This window comes from Saccopteryx bilineata, chromosome 1, assembly GCF_036850765.1.
Source record: "Saccopteryx bilineata isolate mSacBil1 chromosome 1, mSacBil1_pri_phased_curated, whole genome shotgun sequence".
NCBI lineage: Eukaryota > Metazoa > Chordata > Mammalia > Chiroptera > Emballonuridae > Saccopteryx > Saccopteryx bilineata.
The window spans coordinates 160801264-160822385 of NC_089490.1; the positions used below are offsets into that span (position 1 = coordinate 160801264).

Genomic DNA, 21122 nt, shown 5'->3' on the forward strand with positions numbered 1-21122 from the left:
TCCGCACACACACCACGTTGCAAGCCCTGACAAATGCAAGAGTCTTCTGAAAGGTTTATAGTGTCTCTGATCATGGCTTTCAACCTTATTTTTCTGACCAGAAGCTATATTAAGAAATATATTTTATGTCTAGACATAGTGCACATAATAGTACACATCTGTGTAAAAGAAACAAAAATTTCCCCTACTTATATTTTCCTTACTACTTGTGGATGCACTGTGATATCTTCAAATCTAGTCTACTCTAAGTCACTTAGAAAAACATGTTGATTTAATCCACTAGCTTGATATCTTTATGCATCAATGGGTCACTGTCCTAGGATACACCCCAGGAAGTAAAGTACTAGCTCCCAAATTTTCATATGCTTTCCCAGGAAACAGGGATGTTTCTAAGATTCCATCACCACGTTCATCCTAGGGTGGGAAAATGAGATAAAGGTTGTTTGATCTTCTCTCATCTTTCTCTCTCTCTCTCTCTTTTTTAGAGAGACAGGAAGGGAGAGAGACAAGAGGCACCAAATAGTAGTTGTCACTTTAGTTGTTCATTGCTTGCTTCTCATATGTGCCTTGACTGGGGGGGCTCCAGCTGAGCCAGTGACCCCTGGCTCAAGCCAGCGACCTTGGGCTTCAAGCCAGTGACCTTGGGATCATGTTGATGAGCCTGTGCTCAAGCTGGTGACCCTGAGGTTTTGGGGTTTTGAATCTGAGACCTTAGCATCCCAGGTCGATACTCTATCCAGTATACCACCACTGGTTAGGCTTCTCTCATTTCTAAAGTCATAGGCTTCTCTCATTTCTTAAGTCAAGACCTTTACCATGTCTAGTCTAGGGTTTATTTTAAGGCCAGTTCTCTATACTTTGGTTCTATGTATACATAAAGAATACAGTATTGACCTGTAATTTCATTTTTCTGCAGTGTCCTTGTCTTGTTCCAGGGTAATGCTGGCCTTGTAAAATGTGTTTGGTAGCGCTCCTTCCTCCTGTTTTTTTTTTAGAAGAGTTTGAGAAGGACAGGTATTAAATCTTTGAATATTTGGAGGAATTCACCAGTGAAGCCATCTAGTTCTGGAATTTTTTGGGGGGGATGTTTTTGACCACTGATTCGATCCCCTTACTAGTAATTGGTATATTCAGGTTTTCTGTTTCTTCATTATCCAGTCTTGAAACAATGTATGTTTTTAAGAATTTATCCTTTTTTTTAGGTCTTCTAGTTTGTTGGCATATAATTGTTTGCAGTATTCTCTTCTGATCCTTTGTATTTCTGTAGTATCAGTTGTAACGTCTCCTCTTTTATTTCTGATTTTATTTTTTTGAAACTTCCCTCATTTTTTCTTGGTTAGTCTAGGTCAGTATTTCTCAAAGTGTGCACCAGGGCGCACTGGTGTGCCCTAGAAGATTTCCAGGTGTGCCCTATGGTATTTTAGAGAAATATATGCCTGTTGCAGACCAAAAAATCAACAGGGTTTTTGGAGTTTAGATTTTTGGGGGACAAGGGTGTGGGGACAGTTTGAACAGGACAAACTGACAGCCTGTTCAACCCCCACCTCACTTGCCTGATTAGGTTGCAAAAGGCTGTTAAGCTGTGGTGCTGGATTGTTTACACTACCCCCCCATGTTCCCCGGAAAGACTGGAGGCAAGTTTCTTCTATCCTTTGTTTGGTGTAAAGTTAAGATGATATGTATGGTGGGGGTTTTCTGCACTTGGTAAAATTCTTGGGTTGCCTTGGAAACATGATCAAAGATCTCATTGATTTGCTAGTGGCCCACTTTGCCCTGTAAATAAAGCAAGATGCAGTTTTTGGGTGCATTTTGTTCTTGCTAGCAGCAATTACAGGGCCCTCCCAACCCCATATTTTCTTAATTCCACACCGTTCCCACTCAGGACCTGGAATTACTAGCTGTGCTGGTTCACGGCATGTACCCAGATATAAAAATAAATATAGTTACTCTATTATACCATTTCATTATGGAAATACCACTCTTTTTGTTAACACATCATTATTATATTTATTAACACATCATTATATTAGTTTTTAGATAAATACACCCAAATAAAATGGGTAGATTTCTCAAAGAGAAGTGTGATATTAAAGAATCCAATTCTGGAAGTGAGCAAAAGTTAAGTGTAAATAAAATAGGACTTGAAGGCAGATGGGCAGAATTTAATTTATAGCATTTTGCATCACTTAACACTGAACAATACGATTGGATTACAGTAACCCATTCATGGAAGCTTCAAGTGATTTTGGTTTAACAGTAACAGAAGAAGAACTTGCAGCTATATCCACTGATAGTGGATTGATGATTAAACATAAGAAATTGTCTCTTGAAGCCTTTTGGATTTCTATAAAAGAAGAATATGTGGCAATATCTAAAAAAGCTTTGAACATTTTATTACAATTTTTAACATCCTATTTATGTGAATTAGGATTTTCTATCTTCAACGCAATTAAGAGTAAAAAGAGAGGAATTCTTAAATGTATTGATGAGAAAATGAGAATTTGCCTTTTAAATATTGATATATGGCCTGACCAGGCTGTGGCGCAGTGGATGGAGTGTCAGACTGGGATGCCGAGGACCCAGGTTTGAGACCCTGAGGTCGCCAGCTTGGGCGCAGGCTCATCTGGTTTGAGCAAAGCTCACCAGCTTGGACCCAAGGTTGCTGGCTCGAGCAAGGGGTTACTGGGTCTGCTGAAGGCCCACGGTCAAGGCATATGTGAGAGAGCAATCAATGAACAACTAAGGTGTCGCAATGCACAACGAAAAACTAATGTTTGACGCTTTTCATCTCTCCGTTCCTGTCTGTCTGTCCCTGTCTATTCCTCTCTCTCTGTCTCTGTCAAAAAAAACTATATATATATCTCCAAACATTGAAGAAATCACTAGGACACATCAGGCTCATATTTCTCATAAACACAATAAAAGAACAACACATTCATGCCGGGACCTGCCGAATTTACTAAATCTTATGAAGAATGTATCTATATATATAAAGATAACTTTTTTTTATCGTTTTTTAACCCCTTTTTTATGAATTCTAAAAAGCATAACTCAAAAAATGTAACATAAAAATGTTTTTTAATGTCAGAATAAATTTAATTTTGTCATTTATTTCATTTAATTACCATAAAAGCACACTTTGATTTTATATTTTTTCTTTAATATTTGACTTATTTTTATAACATATTTCTCAGAAATTTGTATATAGTGCGCCTACAATTATTTGTAGGATTTTAAATGCACCTTGACTTCAAAAAGTTTAAGAACCACTGATCTAGGTTAAAGGTTTTGCTATTGTGTTTATCTTTTCAAGGAACCAGCTTTTTTTATTGATCTTTTCTTGTCTTTTTGTCTTCTATTTTATTTATTTGTGCTCTGATCTTTATTATCTCTTTTTTTCCATCAACTTTGGGTTCCATCTGTCTGAGATTTTTCATGTTTCTTGAGGTAGGCCATGCAATGCAATAGATTTTTGTATATAGATCTTGTATCCTGCAATGTTGCAAAACCAACATGTCAGTTCTAGTAGTTTTTCTGAAGTCTTCATAGCATTAACCTAGACTGTGTGGCTTTGGTTTAACTGGCAGGCAGCAGACAACAAGAACACAGACATTAAAGGCTGCAAAGCTGGCAATCCTTCTTATGCTGCCACAAAACATTTGATAAAATTGTCAACTTAATTCCTTGGAAGGCTGACCACATACTCTTTCAATCTGTAGCTGTAGAGAAATGATCAGAAAGATGACCAGTGAGAGAGGATTAGCTGTTTCCTGCCTCCTTTAGCAAATTCCTTTGAGAAAGATGCACTCAGGTAAAAGCTAGCCATTTTGTTAACAGGGATGGAAGAAAATGAAGCTCTGCTAAGACTGAAGTTCTCTGCCTGCAGTTTACAATACAAATTGCCTGAGAGTGGTTATTTAGGGTCTTCTAGTTTTGATAAAGCCAAAAGCTATTATACTTCCAATAGCAGAAGATAAAACTGTGACCCAAAGCCCTTCTCAAGGGCTTTTAGCTAAGTATTGTTGCCAGATGACATGCAGTAAAGATCATATTAAAGGGATTGCCTTTCCAGCCAAACCTGTTTTTTCTGGCTGCAAGTACACAGTATTAAGTTAATAGATACAAGATATATGAGACAAACATAACAGCTAGTAAAAAAAAAAACGAAGAGTCCTGAGGCATAAGAAATATGACTAGTTGAGATCCTTAGCTGTGATTATTTCTACAAGGAATTGTAAAGGGAACAAATAGATAAAAAATCAGTTCAGTATCCTTTAAAGTTGAATTGACAACGGAGCTATAAGCCTAGCTTGCAAATGCCTATTTGACTCTGAAGTAACCCAATGTCCCTTGAAACTGCACCAGTAAGAAGCTGGGCACAAAAAAGATATACAGCCTCCCAGGAGCATATTGAGGGGAGGAATATGCTCTTCTGATGGAATCAGAGAGGATCATGGATAAGAACCTCCCAGTGGGTAGAACCAGTACCTTCAGAAGCAACCAACAAGGCACTTCCTTCAATAAAGTAGAACTTACCAAGAATTTACTCCATCTGGGTATTCTTTGAAGGTTCCCCTCTGCAACATTTGGTTAGACTGTGGACCAGTGACTACTTTTTTTACCGTTCTTTTTTCAAGTTAGTTTTCATTTCTTACTTCACCACTGTATACTGGGTGTGTGGGAAAGGACGTGGGAGAGGGGAACAGATACCTCGTTTTAGTCTATAGGTCACTGGATCATACGAAATTACATCCAGACTTATACAGGACTACATGTCATCTTCAGATCCTGTACTTGCAACCGCTTGTAACTTTGACTTTTCTTCCTTTGGAATATGGTGAGTCAGAGGGTAGATATGGGTATTTGGGTGGCTGGAGGGTTAGACTGTAACAGAGATGTCCACCAAAGGATAATTTCAGCTTCTTCCTTTGTTACTAGCACTGTCAAGTATTAGCTGCATCTGTGGTTGCCTAGCTAGAGAACTTCATCTCTCTCCTTCACAACAGTTAGATCATGTCCATTTATTAAGTCACATCTCTAATCAGGTCAATGGAATGAGTAGAAATGATGTATGCTACTTCTGGGACATAGTCTTAGGAGTACTGAGATGTGCACCCCTCTTCTTTCTGCCTCTTTGCTGGACAAAGATACAGAGGTGATGGCAGGTTCTGGCATGGAGGTCATGTATGAGGATAGTAATGCTGTCCAACCAGTCCTGGACCGCTTACCTCTGGACCAGTATATGAGAGAAAAACAAAACTATCTTGTTTCAGATACAGTACCTTTGTTAAAGCAATCTAATCTGCATCTCAATTAAAACCTAGGTTTATTTTGGGGGTGGAGTATGAAGTATTCTTGTTTCCAAGGGACAAGATAAAGCCTTGAACAAATAGGAAAGAAACTTTTGCTAATCTAAGTTAGGGTTTTGGCCCAATTAAACCAAACATGTAACCACTGAATACTTAATATGAGCCAATCCAGTACGAGCTATTACAGAAAAAAAGACATGGTCCTGCTCAGCACTCAACTACCTATTTCTGTTACATAAGAGAGAAATAAACTTCAATTTTGTTTAAACTGCGGTATTTTGGGGCTGTTTTACTAACGACCACCCTTAGACTGCATCCTAAAGAACATACACCGTTGAATTTGTTGGAAAACTATAGCATACTCACAAAAATGAAAAATCAGAGTGGTGTATGTCCAATGGGGACAAAAGGCGGCCCTCTCAGTGTGAAGCCCAGACGGGATTAAGAAGTCTGAAGGAAGTCTTAGTGGTAAAAACGGTATCATTGAAGGCAGAAATATTTAATTCTCTCCTCAAAAAACAAAACACAACCACTGTAACTTTTCTTAACTATTCTGGTAAATGGAACAACTATTTTGTTTTATTTAAAAAGCTCTGAAATAAATTATTTTTAAAATTTTATTTTTTATAATAATAAAAGTAACATAGCTATTGGAACACTTGAGAACACTACATATTAACAATGTAGAATTTTTTTGCATTTAAAAATTTTTATTTATTTTTAATTTATTGGGATGACATGGTCCACCAAACCATATAGATTTCAAGTATACAACTCAATACAACCATCTACACACACTGTGTATCTCCTGCCCCAAGTCTTTCTCTGTCCCCATATCCCCACCTTTGGACTTCCCACCTCTTACCCCACACCCCCTTCTCTCTGGCCATTGCCAATCCTGTTGCTGATGTCTGCAGTTTTGTTGTTGTTCAACTTAATGGTCTATTGATTTTTAAATCAGTAGACCAGCATCTGGAACAACAACAAAACTGCAAACATCAGTTTAATTTTTTCTAGTGTTTCTTCAGTGGGTGTGCAAATGGAAGCAAATGCATTTTTATATATACTACATAGGACATACACACATACTTGAGCTCTGTTCTGCTTTTTCACTTAACATTATGTAAGTACTTCTTGACATGAAAAACTTCAGCTTTTAGTTGCTGAGTATTCTCTTAATATGTTTAATTTCATGCAACCAACCACTAAACCAGAAAAAGCAAATCAGTGTGTTTTAAAAGGCAGTGATTTTTAAAAACCCCACAGAGTATTTCCTTTGACAGAGGGATGATCTTATTTTTTCCAACGCTTAGTAACCAGGCCTTCACAAGCCTGGAAGGGACACCTGTTTTGGGAAAGGTTGGTAGAACCCACTTTTGTATAAATATCGTAAAAACAAATAAATCAAAAGTAAAAACTGAGGCAAAGTGCCCAGAGGAAATTTATATTACAAATTAAACATATTAAGTTTCATGTACATGTCTGGCCATCCTCTACAATATAGGACTAATCCTCCTGTCCTCCTTGTACTACATACAGCCCAGAAACCATACTAAAACAAAGAGGTAAACAAACCCAAGGGCTGGGGAAAGGGGTGCGCTTAGTTTTCAGTTTGGACAAATACAGTACTCATCTTTTCGGTTAATTAATCACAATGGCTGCAATGGAAATAGACCTACATTTTAGTTGTCTGGTGGGTAGGTAGTGTTGTTCCTTACTGGGTATTGGAAGGAACTGCTAAGGAGGTTGAGAAATGGAAACGAACTTAAAAATCAAAGGCTAGGCACTTTTGTCTTGTTTTGGTCCCTGACGCATTACGTACTTCGTACCGCCATTAATACACTTGTCAACCTGGGTACTTTGTACTGGAGTGGAGCAGGAAAAACTTGCTGGTGTCTCCCAAGACCTGCATCCCCAGGCGAGAAGACGCCCTCAGTTGCCGCCCGAGTGGCCGGCGCCTTAGGTAACCTCGGTTCCGGGGCGGCAGCGCCTCAGTGCACAACGGTCCTACCGCCGGGCGCCAGCAGTCCAGGGCCCGCCGGTCCCGCAGCTGCCGCTCGGCTTTCGACCGCGCCGTCCAGCCGGCGGCCCCCATGCTCTCGGCCACCAGGAGGGCTCGCCAGCTCTTCCATAGCCTTTTTCGTGTCCCAAGAATGGGTGACTCCGCTTCTAAGATCATCAGCCCGCAGGAGGCCTTGCCGGGCCGGAAAGAGTCGATCCTCGTGGCGGGTAAGGACGCTGGGACCCTCAGAGGGCGCGGTAGTCGCTGCTGCGCATGCCCGGAAGAAAGCCAAGAACGGGCTTCTGCGGGGATTAGGCTGGGGTCTGCGCAGGCGCCGGGAGGTACTGCATAGGGAGGAGGAGAGAGAGGTCGTTCCTCTTTCTTTGTTTAGCCTATTCCTAAAAAACACAAAACGTTTGGGCAGAAACTAGTATGCAGGTATAGCACCTGGAGTGTAGACTCCCCATCGGCTCCAAACTTTGGGCAGGAAAAAAGCCGACCCGATTTCCGCCCTTTCGGATGAACGCGCCCACATTCCTAGGTTCACTGTATACTTTCCTTTCTCCTTTTCACCGGCTGCTGGGATGCTGGCCACTTGTTTCGCCAGTATGGTGTTGTGTTGTCACTGGAAGCAATGTAATGACACAGAACGATGAGAACTACACTTTTGAAATTGTATCTTAGTCCAGTGGCCTGATTGCAGCCATTATGCTTCCACGATCTTCCAGGACTGCACGGTTTCCCCCAGTGGGTAAGGCGCTCTCCCTGGCCTTCTGCTCCCGGATCTGCCCTTGTGGATCAGCTCAGCAGAGGTGTCTATTTTAGAGCTGGGCTTCCCAAACTTTAATTTTCCAATCTCATACCAATACTTTTGGAAAATACAGTAAAAGTGAAATGCTAGAAAAGTGATCACGTGCTTGGATGTCAAGTAATATTGAACTACCCAAAGTTTTCAAAAGCTTAACTTCCATTTCTGTCGCAGACCAGTTGCAGTGTGCAGACAACAGGTCCACCAACCCCAGGACATAGTTTAGGTAGGAATACCTTGGCTCAGTGTTTCTCAGTGTGGCCTCATCAATTTGTGTTTTAAACGAGCCCTCCATAGTTTAGAAACTACTGCCTTAGAGTTATTGGAGGATTGAGTGAATATTCATTTTTACAAATTGCTTAATTTCAAGATAAATCCTGCATTTGAAATTTACCAGGAATTCTATTTTTCTTTTCCTTAAAGAACAGAGTATTTATAGGAGGAGGTCATAGTGAAGGTCTGCGTATCAGATACAATACTCAGTATGAGACCATAAAAGGTAGATGTTTTTGGATTTGAGGCAGTTTGAAAAGTGATTGTGTGACTTGATTTTTATTCACCTACGTCAGCAGTTCTGTTTCCCCTGCCTGCCAACACTTCATCTCCAACTCATCGCAGCCCTCAAAGTTTATTTTTATTTTTAACTCAAATTCAGAAAATGAATTTGGAAATAAAATCCAGATATCTTCATCTCTAGACTATATTTAACTCAATTCTCTAAACTTTATTTATCTTAAAAATAAATTCTTTTTACAAACCAGGATTCATAAATGGATATTTAAAGGCAATGCTTTTTCTATGCTGAACTTCCCCAGCTTGTACTGAACTTCCTTTTTGCACACTACAATGTCTTTGATATGCCCTCCTAGACAAACAATCCAAAAACTCTTGATCAGATTTCCAAACTGGTTCAAGATAAATTTGACCAACATTTAGTTCTGTTTTTATCTTAATCAAAAGCTTCCCAATCAGTTTCACAGTATATAAATGACACTTTTGGTTAAAGATTGATTGACATGACAGAAACCAGCTAAAGATTTCTTTATATACACATAGTAACTCTGCAAAACTTTAGGACCTGGTTCTATTCCAGGCTCTTCTCTCTTTTCATGTAGCTGTGTGCACATCTGTCTGTATCTGGACCAGTAAACTGCTTTTCTGGTGTAGGGCCAAACCTACAATGTATATGTCCTTATTGTTCCACTGTTGTAACTGCACCCTACCCCCCAATAGTTAAATTTTAGATTGTGGCCTATCCAGTCTCCACTCCTGGTACTACTCCTGCCTTGACAGGTTGCTGAAAGTTCTAATTGGCCCCTAGAAATAGGCAATGTGAATTTCTTTGATGGATTTTTGGTAGTTGTAAGCTTAAAGCTTATGAATATATTATTGTTCTGAAAGTTAAACTAATCCCATTTCCAGCCTCCAGCTCTTCACTTCTCTATATTTCTTCTGTTTACGTCTGTTGTTACTTGTACCCTGACTCTCTGGAAAGTTCTGTGACAAAAGCATCACCTTTTCATTTTAGAAGACAAGGCCTTTCTGTTGTGTATCTTTGGTTCAGCCTACTATAAGGTGCATACTACCAAATACTTTCAGTGCTAAGGATTATCATCTAAGCTTCAATCCTACTTTTTTGGGTATGCATAAGAAAACATACACCCTTTTTTAAACTGTGGCCTAGAAGATTTCTACTTTGCAAGAGGGTAAGATCCAGTCATTGAAATTTCTTTAATGTTTACATTCTTCTAGGTTAGCTAAAATGGGTCAAAATATAAATAGTCCCACTTTAGACGATTGCTTAAAACTAAACTTGGACTATACTACCTCATTTGAAGCACACTCTTGTAGGTTAGGGGTGGGTTCTGGACAGCATTGGCTGGCTGGCAGGGCACACAGCACTTTGCTGTGGCACAGGGCACACAGCAGATGCTTTTGCTCTGTTTTAGTACCTGGCCATAAAGCAATACTGAGAGAACTTCAGGACTGGGGGAAAGGTGGGATTCCTGCTTATTGAACTAAATTGGTGGGCAATTAATTGCTAGAGATAGGCAGGAGGTGGAAGGCTTACAGTTAAGACCCCAGAGTGCTTCTTATGTTATTCAAATGTAGTTCATTATAGTTAAAGCTGATCTTATTTCTAATGAGTTAATTATGGCAAAAGCCCAGCTATTATATGGCACTTTTTTTCATATTGGAAATATTGCTAGTCTTTCTTTACTTTTTTATGATCAGCCCCTCTTTAATTTCTTTCTTGCCTTTGTATTCTTAGTGTTCATTACATTTATTACTGTGATGCCTTTCTGGGGTGAGGAAGAGATGTAGCACACCTGCTAGAACTTTACTTGTTTAAGAACTTTAAACATAAATAGAAAAACAGTAGAGCAATATACTGTATTTCCCCATGTATAAGATGCACCTTTTTTAGGAAAAATTTGGGGTCTAAAAACTGGGTGCATCTTATATAGTGGTTATAGATGTTTTTTAAACTTGCATTTCCTGCTTTTTCACGCTTGTTTCTGCATTTGTTGTAGATGGATAAAACTTGAGTTCAATAACTTTATGCAATACATTTTTTTTCAATTTTGGGCCCCAAAATTAAGGTGCGTCTTATACATAGGAGTGTCTTATACATGGGTAAATATGGTAAGTAATTCAAAGGTGGCTCTTTGAAAAATAATTAAACTGCAACAATAAAATTTATTAACTAGTCTACTAACTATTAGCTAGTTGAATAAAGGAAAAAGGGAAGAAAGTGCAAATACACAAGATAAGAACTGAAGAGGAATAATGGAAGTAGAAAATTTAAAGAATCATAAGAGACTATATACTCAACTCGTTGAAAATAAGTTTGAAAAGTAGGATAAAATAGATAATTTTTAGGAAAATGTAATTGACCCAGCTGACCCCAGAGAGGTAAAAAATCTAAACAAATCGATTTTTCTAAAACAAACAAACAAACAAACAAACAAATAAACAGGTCCTGGCTGGTTGGCTCAACAGTAGAGCATTGGCTGGTGTGTGGAAGTCCTGGGTTTGATTCCCGGTCAGGGCACACAGCAGAAATGACCATCTATTGTACTTCTCCACTTCTCCCCCCCCCCCCGCCGTCTCTGTCTCTCTCTCTCTCTACTACAGCCATAGCTCAAATAGCTGGAGCAAATTGCTCCAGGCACTGAGGATGGCTCCATGGCCTCCCCTCAGGTGCTAAAAATAGCTTGGTTGCTGAGCAACAGAGCAAGCCCCAGATAGGCAGAGCATTGCTCCATAGGGGTCTTGCCAGGTGGATCTTGGTTGGGGTGCTAGTGGAAGTATGTCTCTCTGCCTCCCTGCCTCCCATGTAAAACAAAACAAAGCCAAAGATTTCCCTCTTCCAAAGCGTTATGTCCAGTTTTATAGGAAATTTCAACTAAATATTTAGAGCAGATAATTTCAATACTATTTAAACTGAAAGAATTGTCAAATTGTTTTTAAGAAGCAAGCATAGCCTGACCCACAGTGGTGCCCTGGATAAAGCATTGACCTGGAATGTTGAGGTTGCTGGTTCAAAACCTTGGGCTTGCCTGGTTAAGGCATATATGAGAAGCAACTACTGCAAGTTAATGCTTCCTGCTCTTACCCCCCGTCCCCCACTAAAATCAGTAAATAAAATCTTGAAAAAGAAAAAGAAGCAAGTATAATATTGAAACCGAATTGATAAAGTTTGCACAAAAATATAAAACTACAGACCAGTCTTATCTGTGAATATTGATGCAAAACTGCAAAATAAATATGAATAAACAGACTCCAACTTCTAGGATTTAGTCCCAGAATGCAAGGTTGGGTCAATATTAGGAAATATATTAATATAATTCATCATTTCATTGATCTAAGGGAAAGAAATATAACTATTTCCCTAGATGTTGAAAAGTTTGGCCAAGTTTAACAGCCATTTTTGATAATAACACTGAGATGGCAACTTTCTTAACATGATAAAATGTATCTATTTTAGTCGAAAAACTAACATGGTGCTTAATGGAGAAATATTAGAGATTCTTATTACAGTCCCAATCAAGAAAGAATGTGGAGGTGGTCCATTCTTGCTCACACTAGTAGCAGGTGTGCACTATTACTAAATACTTTTGTAGTTAAGGATTATCTTCTAACCCAGTGATAGTCAACCTGGTCCCTACTGCCCACTAGTGGGCATTCCAGCTTTCATGGTGGGTGGTAGCAGAGCAACCAAAGTATAAATAAAAAGATCGATTTAACTATAGTAAGTTGTTTTATAAAGATTTATTCTGCAAAACTTAGCAAAAATCCGACATAAAGTACTTGGTAAGTAATTATTATTATTATATGCTTTAACTTGCTGTAACTCTGCTTTATAAATTTTATAAAGTAAAGTTACTTCCCTCCTTTATAAATCACCATTACTGTGGAACCGGTGGGTGGTTAGAAAATTTTACTACTAACAGAGATACAAAAGTGGGTGGTAGGTATAAAAAGGTTGACTACCCCTATTCTAAACTTTAATCTTACCTTTTTTTTATTCTTAAGAAAATGTCCATCCTTTATAAACTGGCCATTTGCAGATAATAGGATTACATCTCTGGAAAATCCAAGAGAATTTAGTAAGGTATCAGGGTATATACTTATAGTACTAAGCAGAAACCAATAGCCTTACTCTATATAAATCACTTATTATAAAATGTAATGGAAGAAAACACTCCATTTATAATAGTAACCAAAAATGTTAAAATTTAGGAGTAAACATGGCAAGAAATATGCAAGACCTATGTGAGAAAAACTTTAAAACGCTACTGAAAGATGCAAAAGAAGACTTGAACAAATGGCAAGGTTCTCCAATAGAAGGCTGAATAGGAAACAGATGTATCAGTTCTCTCTAAGTTAATTTATAAAGGTAAATTAACTTGGTTTCAGCAAAAGCACTAATGATATTTTTATTTTGTTCTAGAACTGGATACTCTAATTAAAAATCCATGTGGAAAAATAAACAGTAATATTTATGGTAACTGTAAAAGAAGAGCAGATAGATAGCTACCCTTACAAACAGTGTGGTACTAGTCCATGGGTGGTCAATGGAGTGGAATGGAAAGATCAGAAATTCTTAAATACATATAGGAAGGGAGAATAGGATAAAGTTGATGTCTCAGATCAGTGGGGAAAAGATAGAATATTCAGTAAACATTTATGAGACAAGTAGTGGCTATATGGAAAAAGAAGTTGGATTTATACTTTTAAGTTTAAAACAGAGTAAGTTCCAAAAGATATAGGATAATGATAGCTCATGCTTATTAAGTACTTATTATATGCCAGGCACTGTAGTAATTACTTTATATTTACTAATACATTTAATCTTGACAATAACCCAATGAAGTAATAACTTTTTTCCCCTTCTTTTCCAAGTGAGAAGAAGGGAGATAGGCTCCTGTATGTCCCCTGACTGGGATCCACCTGTCAATCCCCATCCTGGGGCTGATACTCTGCCCGTCTAGGGCCATGCTCACAACTAAGCTATTTTTAGCACCTGAGGCTGAGGTTCCATGGAGCCATTCTCAGTGTCTGGGGCTGATGTGCAGCAGGAAGGGGAGAAAGAGAAGGGGGGGAGGTGAGTGGGGGGGTGGAGAAGCAGATGGTCTCTTCTCCTGTTTTCCCTGGCTGGGAATTGAACCCAGGACATCCACACACCAGCCTGATGCTCTACCACTGAGCAAACCAGCCAGGGCAGTAAGACTATTATTATTCCTCATGTGTAGACATGGAAACTGAGGGCCATAGAGGTCAGGTGGTTTATCCAAGGTCATATAATTAATAAGTGGTGAATCTGGGATGTGAATGAAGGCAATTTGGCTCTAGAGTTTGTGATGTACTGTTTTTCCATTTAGTTGTGTGTAAAACAATGAAACAATTTAAGTATGAGAAAGGGAGAATTCCTTTATAATCTTGATATGAAGAAAGCCTTTCTAACCATGACTTGAAAATCAGAAGACTTAAAAGATTGATAAACTAAATTACATAGAAATAAGAATCTTCTGCAGGCAAAATTACTATAAGCAAATTCAAAAGATAAACTGAGGTATATATTTGCAACTCATATCATAGGTGGACTAGTTTCCCTAATACAAATATTGATCGACTTATGACCTATGCAACTTACGACCATTCGACTTTACTACCACAATTGCTAGCCACGACTGCTCTGCGTCTGGCAGCGCAAGCGTTGCCCAGCTGGGTGTACGACAGTGCGGACCAGCTTCCGGCAGCACTACCATCTCCACGTGCACCATTTCAACTGTTATCCCAGACTCAGTACAGCAATTTGTGTTTTGTGTCTTGGATATTTTTCATCAAACCCCTCCCAAGATGTCTACCAAGAGGAAATTGTCTTTGCAAATATTAAACCAGTTGTACTGGTAATGCAGTGTTTTACTTAAACCTGACAAATGTAAAAATAAGAAACAAAATGGTGTAGAGATGATACAAATGGCATAAAATGAACAAAGAAAATTATGATATATAATAATAATGAAAGAAAATTATGATAAAATATGACTTAAAGATTTTTATAACATTTCACAGTACTGTACATATAGCCTACTCAACTTATGACCAAATCGTGTTACGACTGGTCTGTCAGAACCAATCATGGTCATAAGTCGAGCACTAGCTGTATATAAGAAGCTCCTAGAAATTAATAAGAAAACACCAATACCCATTAGAAAAATAAGCAAAGGTTATGAACAGACAGTTTCCAGAAAAGGAAGTACAGTTGGCTCTGAAGCTATAAAAAGATGCTCAGCTTCACTCATAATGAGGAGAATGCAAATACCATTTTTCATTTTTCAGACTGGCAAAAATCCAGAACTTTGATGATAAACTCTGTCGCCTTAAGGAAAAAGGCACTCTCGTACAATGCTGGCAAGAATGTAAATTGGCTCAACTCTTCGGGAAGGCAATTTGGCAATATCTATCAAAAATTTAATTGCATATACCTTTTGACCCAGGAATGCAATTTCTGGGAATTTATCCTACGGATACACTTGCACACATGCCAAATGATGACTGTACCAGGTTATTCACTGCAGCTTTGTTTGCAATAGTCAAAGATTGGAAACAACCCAAATGTCCATCAATGGGGGCTAGTTAAATAAATTATGGTTCATCCTCACAATGGAATATGCAGCTGTAAGAAAGAACATGGAAAATGTATATGAAAGGATATGGAGAGATTGCCAAGATATAGTGTTAAGTGAAAAAAGCAAGGTCAGTAAAGTGTTAGTGTTATATTGCATGCTAACTTGTGTGTGAACAGGGAGGAAAATAATAGTATGTTTGCACAAAGAAACTTTGAAAGGATGGCTAAGAATGTAAGAAACTAATAGCTGGCAAGAGAGTTATGCAGGGAGCTAAGGGTGGATGGGAGACTTTTTCCTTTTTAATTTATTAAATAACTTTTGATTCTTGTAATGTGGCTGATTTATTGAATTAAATAACTCCACTTTGAAGATGATCCTTCTCTGTTGTTTTTAGTCAAATGGACCACCCTTCTTCGATCATCCTTTGTTAGGCTTATTTCAAGTTCTTTTTTAGTTTTTCAAATTTTGCTCTTTTTCTTGTCAAGTAGGGTTTTTCCCCCCTCAATTTGCTTTTGTAATCAAAATCTACATTTTGGCATGATTTAAAAATCTAAATTTAGAGGGTGAAATTGGAATAAGTTAATCCAAGTCATTTTACATTTCATAAATATTCATTTTTATTGAAGCAGCAATTGTGGTGGCATCATTTATACAAAGAAAAGATCTTTGGGGACAAATTCCTTCCACTATTATGCAGACAGCATTATGTTTATTCCTTTTATTTTCAGTGATGCACACAGATTTTTAAAAGAAAATGATAGAGAAAAATTTTTCTTTTAGAAAAAATTTCTCCAGTGTGTGATTAAGTTCTAAATTGTAGGACACAGAAGTATTATTTCTCCTCTTTGCTTCTTGTCTAAAGCTCTTTATTTGACCCCTTGTTTCAGAGCCCTCAGTGTGTCCCTGAAGTCCGTGGAAGAAGGGAATTCCATACCTCCCACGATCCACTCCTTACTTCTCAGGCTTTCTTCCCACTGGGCCCCTACAGAACTCCATCTTCAGGATAACATTGGTTTCAATGTTTTGCTTCTGGAATTGCTCATATGATTCTACCCTGGATTCCACACTGCAATCATTGCATTTAGTCATTCAACAAATGACTATTAAATGTTGGTTTAGGTTAAATATTGTGTTTTCCATATATCCTTTCTCAAAACTTGTCCTGTTTGAATTCCATTTCGCCAGTAAGCCCATCCCTTTCCTCTCTGACTCATCCCTTACTCTTCCACTGAACAAATACTTACTCTTCCGTTTTCTGAGTCCTTCTTTTGGGTCTTTCATTGTTACTTTGATATTTTGTTGCTACTCAAGTTATTAAATCTATGCCTTACTTCCCCATATGAGGGTGACCCAGCTCCCCAGAAAATGGCTGTCTGTAGAAGCCATGTTTCACTCCTTGAAGGACGTGCTGGGCTGTGTTTGATATTTATTTTTTCCTCTAGTCTATAGCACTTCACAAAGGGTAGTGCCTACGTCAGGCACTCAATGTGCCTGAGAACAAAGTCCAAAACTGGTAGTCTTTTTGTGTGACTATTGTGGTCCATGGCGTATGTACTCTTAATTGTTTTTCCACCAGTGGTGATGGCTTTGTGCTGACTGGCTGGGATGAAGAATGAAGAGCTGCTCATCTTTAAAACTCCAGCGAGGACTTGTTAGGAATCTGCACCAGTGGTGGGGAAAAGGTGTTATGCTCAGCACAATCCATGTAGGGCCTTGGCCTACTACCCTCAGTGCAGGGGTCACAGTGCACGCCTGCCTCAGGCTGGGGAAGGAGGAGAGTGAGGACCGTTGAGGTGAGGGCTGGGAGGCTGGTTGGGGAGGAGATAGCCTCGCCATGAACCCCAAGGGAACCCGCACCTTTCAGGCCCTCCGCAGGTTCAGCCCCTTTGTAGGCCCCAGGGGCCTGCCTGCCATCACCATGCTGCCTTGGCAGATGACCGGGCCCCTTCCCATGCCACAGCAGCTGGCTGGCCCTGCCATTTCGTGCCAGCCAAAATTGTCCAGCTCTGGTGATGTATGAAAGACTGAATTCTGCAAAAGATGATTTTGAGTGTTGGTGTATGATGAATGAAAGTTGTGGATCTTCTATATCCTATTCTTTCGTCTTTCTTCTATTGTAAATTTCCAGTTTGTCAGAGCATCACAGTATTTAATGTTTTGTGGAAATGTTGCCCTAAACTATGAACTACTTGAGGGCAGGAATTGTTTTACTCTTTGTGCCTGGAACACAGTAGGCTGACAATAAATATTTGTTGAATGACTCCAGAATACTCTGTTGTGAGCTCTTTGAGAGGTAGTCCCCTCTGAAAAGTACCATATGTAATAGACATGCACGTATTATGTATTATGGCACATAATAGTCAACAAATGTTTAAATGAGTAATAGAACAGTGGATTGAAGAAGACAGAAAGGGTAGGGGTTTTGGGCTTTGGGATAGTCACTCTTTGCTGGTCTCCAAGTTAGAGATTTTTCCTATCATACCGGAAAACTTCATCAGCTGGGAAGAATTTCGCAGCCAAATGGAAATGTATGTGAAACAGAGTGGGCCATATTTGAAGAATGGAGTTTCAGTCTACCCTGTTATATGATGACCTGCCACTTCGTCTCCTTCCTGGAGTTCAGAGTGTCAGCCCAGGCGTGGCGGACCAGAGCTTCAGTTACGTCAGATTTTTGGCGGGTCATGGAGTTGTCATTAGTTACAGTTTAATCATTTCAACATGTATCTATCTCCCTATCGAGTTTTAAGCCAAGAGATGGTAAGAGGTTGGGAGTATGTGACAGTGGCCTTATCTTTAGATAAGTGGAATTGGCATTTGTTAGCGTTACTGCCTTCTTTGTCTTTGTTTTACTGATTTACTTTGTCTATCCTTCTTCTCATGGCTGGCTAGCTTCTTCCCCTCCACTCTTGGCTGTGGTGGCTCCTGAAATCCATATCTAACTTTGCAAAAGTTCCACTTTTCTGTTTCCAAATATTTAAAGGATGTGCATGTCCTGCTGTAACCCTAAACTTAGTTTAAGACCAGACTGACTATTTTCTCTTCCAAACATTAGATACGTATTTTAACTTCCTCATTCCTACTACTAGTAGTACTATGCTCCCCAGTCCCCCAGACCTCAGCTGCATTCATCTGTGAGCCTTGCCTCTATTTAATACGTCCCTTCTCCAATAGTCTTGATTGTTTCTTGCCTTCTGTATTAGGATTGTCCAGAGAAACAACTAATTGGATATGTGTATTTGTATAAAAAGAGATTTGTTATGTGGGATTAACCCGCATGGTGTTGGAGGCTGAGAAGTCCAAGATCTGCTGTATGCAAGCTGGAGGACTGTGAAAGCTGGTGGTGTGATTCCTGTGCCACCCTGAAGGCCTGAGAACTGAGGCAACCAGTGATGTAAGTCTCAGTCTGAGTCCGAAGGCCTGAGAAGCAGGAGTGTCCGAGGGCAGGAGAAGATGGATGTCCCAGCTCCAGAGAGAGTATTCACCCTTCAGGCATCTTTTAGTTCTAATCTCAACAGATTGAAAGAGGTCCCCCAATATTGGTGGGGGCATTTTTTATTGTACCAATTCAAATACTAATCCCTTTCAGAAACACCTTCACAGACACCCCCAGAAATAATGTATTACCTGTATGTCCCTTAGCCTAGTGGAGTTGATACATAAAATTAACCATCACACTTTTCTTGGTCTCTGTCTTTATTTTCCTCAGTCTGTTGAGAGTACTGCTATAGACTTGTGTTTAAACCTCCAATTTTGGCCCTGGCCGGTTGGCTCAGTGGTAGAATATCGGCCTGGCATATGGATGTTTTGGGTTTGATTCCTGGTCAGGGCACACAGGAGAAGTGACCATCTGCTTCTCCACCCTTCCCCTCTCACTTCTCTCTCTCTCTCTCTCTCTCTCTCTCTCTCTCTCTCCCTCAACCCCCCCCCCCCCCGCAGCCATGGCTTGATTGGAGCAAGTTGGCCCCGCGTGCTGAGGATGGCTCCATGGCCTCAGCCTCAGGCACTAAGAAGGTCTTGGTTGTTGAGCAATGGAGGAATCCAGATGGGCAGAGCATCGCCCCCTAGTGGGCTTGCTGAGTGGATCCTGGTTGGGGTGCATGCGGGAGTCTGTCTCTGCCTCCCCTCCTCTCACTGAATAAAAAAACAAACAAACAAAAACCCCTCGAATTTTATTCTGTCACTGCTTAGGAAATGGTGGTGACTGTGTGATCTGTGTGATGACACTGCTCATCCCAGAGCTAGAAGCTTTCTGTAACTTGCTATACTGTTCTTAGTGTTCGAGATCTCTGCTGCCACCCGAGGCTGATGCCTACACTTAGCTCCTTCCTTCCAGGATGTTTGCTTTCTGCCTCACAGCCCATCTGAATCTTCCCCGGCCTTTTAAGGATAAACTCAGTTCTTTCCCTTCCATATGCTGTTAGGGACTGTTTCAGCTTAGATTGTTCATGGAGTTGCAGGTGGAGCTAGGGCTTTGGGGCCCTGTTTTTGGGCTTTCATTCCAGTATGTCTCCTTACGGAGGTGAAGATTGAGTTTTAATATATTTTGAGCTCAGTGATTGCTGTTTTTGTCCTTTGTGTTTCCTGAACTCCTGGCCTAGTCACGGTACCCAGCTGGCATGGCCAAAGTTCTTGGATTACAATGGCTAAGCCACTTGGTCTTCTGTGTTTCTTATCATTATGTTCTTCCCATTTGGTGAGATACTTGACTACTTTGACTCATGATGCTGTTGAAAGATAAACTTAGGCATATTAAAAAATTTAAGAGCCAAATAGACCAACAATTTATTAGAATCATGCAGCATTCAGTCTAGCAGATAGAAAAGAGCTCTGAGGAGCTGCGCAAAATTAAAGGTTTTTGTAGGCAGAAGGGAATGAGAATGAAGAAGTTATATTAGGAAAAAAAGTGGGTTGGTTATGGCAAGGTTACTTTCCTCTGGGGATAACAGTGGTCTGTAAGGCAGATCGCCTAACGGTTGCTGATCAGGTAATTCCTGGTTGATTGGTTTAAGATTTCATTTCTGGAAGAGACAAAACTGTCTTGGTTTGGTGATGTGGAGATTGGCATAGGTGACTCCATTTGGGCTTTGTGTGTGTGCATGTGCGTGTAACAATGCCAAATGCTTGATTTTATCTTGACCAGAGATTGTCATATCATCTGGCTCAACTGAGACCTCCACTGTTAACCGGATCTTTTATAAAAGGTTGAATAAGGCCATTGCCCTTCATGAAGAAAGACATGGTTCCTTATATTTCTGTAGGACTTTTGTATCATTTCATGTGAGCATACCTGCAGTATTTCTCAGCATGGTGTATTTCTGATCTACCAACTTGTTGAGCAAGCATATTGAATTTACATTGTAATATAGCCAAGGCTGGTAATAGTGAAACTGGAAAAAATGCAGTTACAATATATTTTGATGACTATATTATCATTACATTTTTTAAAAAGAAGAATACAATTTAGAGACATTGGATGTCTTCTTAGAGCATGTATATAAATAAAATTGGGTTTTTTTATTTTTTATTTTTCTGAAGCTCGAAACGGGGAGAGACAGTCAGACAGACTCCCGCATGCGCCCTACCGGGATCCACCCGGCACGCCCACCAGGGGCGAAGCTCTGCCCACCAGGGGGCGATCCTCTGCCCCTCTGGGGCGAAGCTCTGTTGCGACCAGAGCCACTCTAGTGCCTGGGGCAGAGGCCAAGGAGCCATCCCCAGTGCCCGGGCCATCTTTGCTGCAATGGAGCCTTGGCTGCGGGAGGGGAAGAGAGAGACAGAGAGGAAGGAGAGGGGGAGGGGTGGAGAAGCAGATGGGCGCTTCTCCTGTGTGCCCTGGCTGGGAATCGAACCCCGGACTTCTGCAC

The 21122-nt window shown here is 39.9% G+C and overlaps 1 protein-coding gene across 4 annotated transcripts in view; it reads left to right on the forward strand.

Annotated features, from left to right (window-relative positions):
* The first annotated feature begins 6308 nt into the window (after positions 1 to 6308).
* The window catches only part of MSRA (methionine sulfoxide reductase A), a 450515-nt gene continuing 435701 nt past the window's right edge, over positions 6309 to 21122 (forward strand). The window contains exon 1 of one of the 4 annotated variants that reach the window (XM_066278730.1): positions 6309 to 7538. In XM_066278730.1, the coding sequence (XP_066134827.1) occupies positions 7403 to 7538 (136 nt within the window). In that variant the 5' untranslated portion in view covers positions 6309 to 7402. Of the gene's footprint in view, positions 7539 to 7949; positions 8063 to 21122 lie in introns of those variants that run through there. The other 3 variants (XM_066278710.1, XM_066278701.1, XM_066278720.1) reach the window with 3 other exon arrangements.